The 8,573-nt window shown below is 37.1% G+C and overlaps 2 protein-coding genes across 2 annotated transcripts; both read right to left on the bottom strand.

The window, feature by feature from the left end:
• Positions 1-119: 119 nt before the first annotated feature.
• LOC135142852 (uncharacterized) lies at positions 120-475 on the bottom strand. The gene is made up of 2 exons (XM_064074628.1): positions 348-475; positions 120-292 (listed from the first exon to the last, which is right to left on the bottom strand). Exons 1-2 carry the CDS (start codon positions 395-397, stop codon positions 193-195), a joined length of 150 nt encoding a protein of 49 aa, XP_063930698.1. The 5' UTR covers positions 398-475; the 3' UTR covers positions 120-192.
• Positions 476-5,808: 5,333 nt separating this feature from the next.
• On the bottom strand, positions 5,809-8,021 carry LOC135142813 (cytosol aminopeptidase-like). Its single transcript, XM_064074570.1, has 5 exons — positions 7,830-8,021; positions 7,674-7,783; positions 7,360-7,623; positions 6,529-7,297; positions 5,809-6,479 (listed from the first exon to the last, which is right to left on the bottom strand). Exons 1-5 carry the CDS (start codon positions 7,947-7,949, stop codon positions 6,150-6,152), a joined length of 1,593 nt encoding a protein of 530 aa, XP_063930640.1. The 5' UTR covers positions 7,950-8,021; the 3' UTR covers positions 5,809-6,149.
• Between the last annotated feature and the right edge of the window lie 552 nt (positions 8,022-8,573).

Raw genomic sequence — 8,573 nt, forward strand, 5'->3', positions numbered from 1 at the left:
ACACTCCGTACTGACTTTCCTTCTTCTCCTCCTTCTTCACTTCCTCCTTCCTACTTTCAAAAATCGGTTTTCTGAAAAAATCGTGTCACGAAACGGACATTCACCACAAAAATTCTTACTTTGAGGATTGGCCCCAATTGGCGTCAGCCACTTTGCTGGCGGTTTCAAACACGGCGCTTTTGACCATCGTAGCTAGGGTACGTGATGGATCTGGGTTAGAACCTGGAGTTCGAGACGGTTTCCCGAGTTTCCTCTGCGGCTGCCTTTGCGGGTCCTTAGGTTTTTATCCAAACTGTAACAAAAACGAAAGTAGAAAAAGTTTGGGTGTAGTGGGTGGGTGGTGGTACCTGACGACTTGGTGGAATTTTGAATTCAACACAAATTCAAGTATTCTCATTGACACAGGCTTTCGATACTAGCGAAGAATTACAAGTAGACTAAACTCATAGCAGGAAGCTGGCGTACTAGTGAGCTGGAGCGGCCGCAGGAAATTTATAGATGTGGTTGGTGACGTCAGGTACCGGTTTCACCTTTGGTTTTTGTGAGTCTCATTGAATGGGTTTCAATGGCGGAACGACAATATGCAAATGATTCCGAGGATTTTCTCCAATAATGCGAATTTTTAGGGAAAATTGCCGGTACTTGCGTGACAATGTGGTGGTACTACTTTCCACCGCAACGTTTTTTGAACTGATGATGTGTTACAAAAATTAACGATATTGTCCTAAGTGTGTTTTTCTTTAGTGTCCCAAAGGGTGGTGCTTTTGAGAAAACACTGCAAAAAGTACTAAAGTTTTCACCAAAAAGTCGTACCATTTATATTATTTTCGTACTAAAGTACCATGTATTATAATTTGTGACTTTAAGGCCCGTTTGACACGACGACGCATTTGTGGCTAAATTTAGAACGAATGCCACTGGTGGCACGAAAACAGGGTAACAGAGTCGCGATTTTGCAATTTTTCTTATTTTCGCCACACAGGTACCATTCTCCTTAAATTTAATTTGGAATTTAGTGTCGCATTAAGAAGGAAAAAATATGGAAATGTCTAATAAAAGAGTAAAATAGTGACGTTAAGCGGCCACTTATTGCATCATCTAGTTTACGAAAGGAGCTACTAACTTATTCATGTATTAACCTAAAGAAAAATATCTCATTTTGCATGTCATCACGACTCGATTTTCTCGATCGACGAATTAGTGGAAAACTTTAATATAAACAAAAAATTAACAAAACAAAGTATCGCATGACTAAGTCTTGCAAGTGTAAAAAAGAACATATTCGCTAATAAAAACATATACGCTTTGTAAACAACGTGGTAGAGGTAAGTAAGACCGCTATTCTCATAAAATGTCAAGTTTCTTCATAAATTTTCACGTGAGTAAGGTTTTAAAATTTTCTTTCAACACGGCTTGCAACCATGTTGTTATGTAAATGAGTTAATAAACGAACACATGTTTTTGTAGTTGGTTGCTTTTGAAGAACATTTATGTTCTCGTATGTTCAAATGTTCTAGAATCTCCTAAAGTTGAAACTGGATTGGAAGCATTGCCGCAAAATTCAGAAAGAAAGACATCCTTTTTTGAAATAACCTCAAAAACAAACATCAAAAGAGATGAAGACATTTGGTCTTCAAGAAGAAAGTTTATTGCTGTGGATTCCAGAAGGTGAAGAAAGAAGATATTTCTTTTACAAAGATTCTTGAGATTCCATTAGTAAGGAAGGTTTATTCTGGGGGATGTCAAATCTCTGTCAAAAATAGATTGAAAACGGGAATTCTAGAAGAAATTGGAAGAGAAGACATTCTAGATCTAGAGGAATTGACCATTGAAGAAGATTGTTAGTGGAATGGTTTCTTCTGTAAAAAATCTCCCTAAGTAATTTTTTTTATTGTGTAAAGTTTTCCCTTTCTCTTTCGATATCTTTTTATTTTTGAGAGAATAAGAATATTCATCCCCTATTTTTTCTCAAAATAATCTATTTTCTACAATATGATGTGCCTCAAACCAATGGACTTTGCAATTAGCTCCGCCCCCCGATGTCATAACGAATAAAAATTCATCAAACTGATCTCGGGGGGGTGGGTGGGGCTTAATTTTTGAATATGTACATCGTCTTCTTTCAATAATAAAATACTTAAAATATCAAATGATTAATTTTAAGCTAGAATTATGTTTTAAGTCTCGTGTTGTTGAAAGACAACTATGTATATTAAGAAAAAGGAAGCCAATGATCAAGCCCCACCCACCCACCCTCATCTCATTTCTGATGAATTTTTCATTTGCCAGATCGAAAGGCGGAGCTTAATTGAAAATCTATATTTCTCTACAAGAATTTATCATTTTAAATATGTTTTAAGTATTTTGTTGTAAAAAAAATCGTATATTAAGAAAAAAAGACTAACCATAATGGCCACACTATTGTTTTCATAGCAGTTAGTCTTCTCCCTTAATCTTGAAACATCTTTCAAATTACAATATTGTTAAACAATTATCTTTCAATAACAATTTTTTCCAAATACGATGTATGTAATAAGGAACCAATTTATATTGAACATCTTTTTTTTGCATTAAATGAACTTGTACATACATATATAGGTGTATAATTTTGTAAAATGTATATATTTTAATAACAAAATACCTAAAACATATTCAAAATGATAAATTTTTGTAGACAAATATGGATTTTGCAGTTAAGCTCCGCCCCTCGATCCGACAACGAATGAAAAATTCATCCCAATTGAGATGAAGGTGGGTGGGTGGGGCTTAATTTTGACTTTTTTTCTTAATGGTATGTGTAGTTGCCTTTATACGATACTTAAAACATATTTCACATAGTAATTTCTTGTTGAGAAATATGAACTTTGCACTTATGCTCTGCCCTCCGTCTCGCGAGGAATAAAAAAATAATCTATGTGGATCCATTGACTTTTTTTTCCTAATATACATAGTCTTCTTTCAATAATAAAATGCTCAAAATATCAACTGGTTAATTTGAAGCTAGAATTATGTTTTTTAAGTCTCGTGTTGTTGAAAGAAAACTATGTATATTAAGAAAAAGGAAGCCAATGATTAAGCCCCACCCACCCGCCCTCATCTCAATTCTGATGAATTTTTCATTTGCCAGATCGAAGGGTGAAGCTTAATTGAAAATTCATATTTGTCTACAAGAATTTATCATTTTAAATGTATATGTTTTAAGTTTTTTGTTGTAAACAAAAAAATTCGTATATTAAGGGAAAAAAAACTAAACATAATGTCCATACAATTGTTTTCATAGCAGTTAGTCTTCTCCCTTAATCTTGAAACATCTTTCAAATTACAATATTGTTAAACAATTATCTTTCAATAACAATGTTTTCCAAATACGATGTATGTAATAAGGAACCAATTTATATTGAACATCTTTTTTTATCATTAAATAAACTTGTACACACATCGATATATAGGTACATAATTTTGTAAAATGTATATATTTTAATAACAAAATACCTAACACATATTTACAATTATAAATTTTTGTAGACAAATATGGATTTTGCAGTTAAGCTCCGCCCCTCGATCCAAAATGAATGAAAAATTCATCCCAATTGAGATGAGGGTGGGTGGGTGGGGCTTAATTTTGACTTTATTTTCTTAATGGTATGTGTAGTTGCCTTTATACGATACTTAAAACATGTTTCACATAGTAATTTCTTGTTGAGAAATATGAACTTGGCACTTATGCTCTGCCCTCCGTCTCACGAGGAATAAAAAAATAATCAGTATGGATCCATTGACTTTTTTTTCGTAATATACATAATCTTCTTTCAATAATAAAATATTTAAAATATCAAATGGTTAATCTGAAGCCAGAATTATGTTTTAAATATCGTGTTGTTGAAAGAAAACTATGTATATTAAGAAAAAGGAAGCCAATTATTAAGCCCCACCCACCCGCCCTCGTCTCATTTGTGACGAATTTTTCATTTGTCAGATCGAAGGGCGGAGCTTAATTGAAAATCCATATTTGTCTACAAGAATGTATCATTTTAAATATGTTTTAAGTATTTTGTTGTATAAAAAAAAAATTCGTATATTAACAAAAAAAAAAACTAAACATAATGTCCATACAATTGTTTTCATAGCAGTTAGTCTTCTCCCTTAATCTTGAAACATCTTTCAAATTACAATATTGTTAAACAATTATCTTTCAATAACAATGTTTTCCAAATACGATTTATGTAAAAAGAACCAATTTATGTTGAACATATTTTTTTGCATTAAATATACTTGTACATACATCTATTTATAGATATATAATTTTGTAAAATGTATATATTTTAATAACAAAATACCTAAAACATGTTTAAAATTATAATTTTTTTCAGACAAATATGGATTTTGCAGTTAAGCTCCGCCCCTCGATCCAACAACGAATGAAAAATTCATCCCAATTGAGATGAGGGTGGGTGGGTGGGGCTTAATTTTGACTTTATTTTCTTAATGGTATGTGTAGTTGTCTTTATACGATACTTAACACATGTTTCACATAGTAATTTCTTGTTGATAAATACGAACTTTGCACTTCTGCTCCGCCCCCTCGTCTCACGACGAATAAAAAAAATAATCACAATGGAAGCGGGGCGGGTGGGTGGGCCTTATCCACTGACTTATTTTTTCGTAATATACATAGTCTTCTTTCAAAAATAAAATACTTAAAATATCAAATGGTTAATTTGAAGCTACGATTATATTTTAAGTCTCGTGTTGTTGAAAGAAAACTCTGTATATTAAGAAAAAGTAGCCAATAATTAAGTCCCACCCACCCGCCCTCATCTCATTTGTGATGAATTTTTCATTTGCCAGATCGAAGGGCGGAGCTTAATTGCAAAATCCATATTTGTCTACGAAAATTTATTGTTTTTAAGTATTTTGTTTAAAAAAAAAATATGTATATTAAGAAAAAAACAAAGCTAAATATAATGTCCATACTATTGTTTGCATAGCAGCTACTCTTCTCTCTTAATGTTACATCTTTCAAATTATAACTTTGTTAGACAATTATCTTCAAATAAAAATTTGTTCATGTAATAATGAACCAATTTATGTTAAACATAATTTTTTTGCATTAAATAAACTTGTACATACACTTGTCCGTAGGTATACAATTTTTATTGAAAAAACCCTACAAAACATTATAACAAAACATTAAACAAATTAAATGCTCGTAAAAATGGTTATTTTATATCACTACAAAAATGTATTCCTCACCTTTGTCGTCAACATAGCTAACTCTAATCCCAAATATTTTCAGTACGTTGTCCGGTAATATATGTATATATATGTAGTCTAGTACAACACTTGCCCGTGCATTTTAACCCAAATCTTACATGTAACAAATTGTTTAACAGAGTTAATTGCATTTTTTTTCTTAATTTATTGTCAAGTGTCATTTCATTTTGATCTTTAATATCAGATTCTCATTCTACCAGTACCACAACCTACCTACTTCATTATCATTATTAAAAATTTCCGAGAGTTCTCATAACCATTTTATTCTGCGTCGCAAATGTTTGCATGAAATCGCTAGATTTGGTGAGAAAATCGCTACATTGGCAACACTGGGGACGACACTGGTTTGATTAAATTATTAAAGTAAGCATGCGCGGTGAAGCGCGCGCTAATTGAAAAGGGTAATATAAGGTGGATCTAGCACAGGTGTTTACACGGTAAAAATATAGCTTATTTTCTTTTGTAAGTTGACGTACTATTAGTAATTCAATTTGTGATATTTCATGTGGGTGAGGTACGAAATAAAATCTCGAGTCAATGTCGATCATTCATACTTTATTGATACAATAATGTAAGCGCAGGACAGTGGTTGTATAAAATAAACAATAAATTGGTATACGACAAATTTCCAAAATAAAGCAAAACTTGCAACAAAAATGTAATAGTCCACTTAGGAAATCTTCGGAATGTTGTTATTTTTACTTTTTTTGAGTAAGAAAAAATCCATCAAGATTTATGATAAAAGCCAAAAACCGATTGAGCAATTGACCAGATTGCGATTCAAGTCATAACATTCCCCTAAGTATTTATTACAAGTAAAATTTAAAGGTAATGTGGATTAAATCCCATATAGCAAAAAAGGATTACGAAAAAATTCATAGTTCTCTTTGGCCTTCCGAGGGACAAGACAGCTGGTAGAGAAGCTGAATCAGTGTCCTAGTTGGTCGTCCCGTCATCCTCCCTTTCGTCAAATAAGGAACAACCTTATGGTTACTCCTGAACCCCACACCCGTGATATCGAAATGAATCCAGTCGACGCAGGTAATGAATTCGTTGAGGAACGCCGCCGCCAAACAAGACGAACCCTGCCCGATGCCCTTGTTGTTCACGTCGTGCGATTTGAACCGAGTCACCTTCTTCGAGTAGAATTTCCACAAGGGCAGACGCCACACCCTGTCGCCCGTGATCACCCCCGCCTTCCTCACCTGGAATCAAACATTTATGATACACGATAAAGAAAGCGAACTTAGGTACCTGCGACCACATGGTCTGGCTGTTGCTGAAGACGCCGCTCGCCGCCGACCCCAGCGCCGAGCGCACCCCCGGCGTCAAGCTCGCCACGTCGATCACCAGCCTCGGCTTGTACATGTTCTGTCCGTAGACCATCGCGTCCGCCAGCGCCAGCCGCCCCTCGTTGTCCGTGTCCGTGATCATGATCGACTTCCCGTTCATGCCCATGACCACGTCCCCGCACTTCATCGCCATCCCGCTCGGCATGTTCTCGCACAACGGGATGACGGCCTCGATGTTCAACGGGAGACTGAGGGCGGACGCCGCCCGGATGGCCGAGATGATGGCGGCGGCGCCGCACATGTCCGCCTTGTACACGTCCATGTGCTTGCACTTCTTCAGACACAGGCCGCCGCTGTCGAAGGTGATGCCCTTGCCGCAGAAAAGGATCGGCTTCTGGTCGTTGGGGCCGCCGCAGTAGGAGATCTCGAGGACCACGGGCGGCTCGCAGGAGCCGCGCGCCACCGTCAGAAACGCGCTGAACTTCTTCTGCTCGATCCAGTCCTTGTCGTGCACCTGCACCTTGATGCCGCAGGGGCACAGCTCGTTGACGGTCTCCTGGGCGAAGTGGAGCGGCGTCATCTGGTTGGCGGGGGTGTCGGAGAGGCGGCGGGCGAGGTTCTGGGACTCGGCCTTGAAGAGGCCGCGCTGGAAGCCCTCGCCGTCCTGGTCGTCGTACAGCTCGAGAGTGGGGGTCTTCTTCTGGTGCTCGCGCATTTTGTTCTCTTGGTATCTGAGAAAAGATCAGAGAGCGCTGCTGTCACAATGTGGATGTCAGAGCTGTCAAAGGCGTACCTCCAGAGGGCTAGGGCGCTGCCTTCAGCCGCCTGTTCAGGGAACCCTAGACCCTCCACTAGAATTCTGTCAACGCCTTGGTGGCGCAGCTGTTGCGTCCCGGCTCCCGCCGCCTTGCGGACGTTCTCCATCCCCTCGTCGATTGCCTCCATCTCGTTGTAGCCGGCCTTCTCGGGCCCCAGGCCCACTACGGCCACCGCCCAAATATCCTTGTCGACATTGTTGAAGACTTTAGCGCTACCTCTTTTCACGGTTCTTCCGGCTCTAGAACATTGGGGTTAGTGGTAATTGTCTTCGGCGAAGACCCTCTATACTTTTTGATGAGTTCCATTAATTTTCCTCCTAGGTGGTCATTATATTTTTGTGCTGATTTTGTCAATACCACATCATTGTCTACTTCATACGCGCCTAAAATTAGTCCTTTCTGGAACGGCTGGGTTAGGGGGTCGTGGGGAAAGTGACAGTCTTACCTTTTCTCCTCCTCCTTCGCCGCCTCCCGGAGCGGATTCACCTGAACAAAAGTTTCGAATTTTTAACGCATGGAGTACACGTGGCTTTAATGATCTGATAAATACTGTAGCACCCGACATTATTAAAATATATACATTTTACAAGAATAATTTGGAATGAAGAGACAAATATTATTTTTCTTATTTATTGGTTACAGGCTTTCACTTGAATTTTTTGTGCACAGTCCGCTAGATTTATGTGAAACTGGGAATTTGGAGACTTTAAATGACCAAAGTGAAGTTTCAAATATTTTTAAAATGGAACACAAACAATATTGATAAACGTATTTTTTAAGTATTAAGTTAGAACAAAAGTTGAAGTAACGCCTTCAACATCCAAGACAACAGTTACAGTTGATACCTACTTTTGTACTAAACTAGTCATTACTGAATCATCAGACTTCGAGATTCTTTCAAACTACTTCAAAAACAAAACAAAACAGGTTGTTTGAAACTACTTCAAAAACCAAACAAAAGGAATCCCCAAGATTTTTCAAATTAATTCACAAATAAAACTAAAGATGTCCCCTAGATCCTTTTAATTGTCTGAATATGAACGTTGCCAAATTTACGATCTACAAGTGGTGTTTCAGTAAAAATGTGTTGGCACTAATTATAGGTCTGTTTATATTTAACGTGAAAAAATGGAAATCCGTTTCCAGAGGAAAGCAGAATTGGTTTGTTGATGAAGAAAAAAGGTTGATG

This window comes from Zophobas morio, unplaced genomic scaffold (genome assembly GCF_036711695.1).
Source record: "Zophobas morio isolate AGI-343-1 ecotype UQ-CSIRO unplaced genomic scaffold, CSIRO_AGI_Zmor_V1 ptg000054l, whole genome shotgun sequence".
NCBI classification, from domain to species: Eukaryota; Metazoa; Arthropoda; class Insecta; order Coleoptera; family Tenebrionidae; genus Zophobas; species Zophobas morio.

Excerpts from the sequence above, each read along its gene's own strand:
- LOC135142852 (XM_064074628.1), bottom strand. The coding sequence starts at position 397 with ATGAGAATACTTGAATTTGTGTTGAATTCAAAATTCCACCAAGTCGTC. Across the intron at positions 293-347 it reads AAATTCCACCAAGTCGTCAG|TTTGGATAAAAACCTAAGGA; the intron begins GTACCACCACCC and ends TTTTTGTTACAG.
- LOC135142813 (XM_064074570.1), bottom strand. The coding sequence starts at position 7,949 with ATGTCGGGTGCTACAGTATTTATCAGATCATTAAAGCCACGTGTACTC. Across the intron at positions 7,624-7,673 it reads TTAATGGAACTCATCAAAAA|AGCCGGAAGAACCGTGAAAA; the intron begins GTATAGAGGGTC and ends CCAATGTTCTAG. Across the intron at positions 6,480-6,528 it reads GCCAGACCATGTGGTCGCAG|GTGAGGAAGGCGGGGGTGAT; the intron begins GTACCTAAGTTC and ends GTTTGATTCCAG.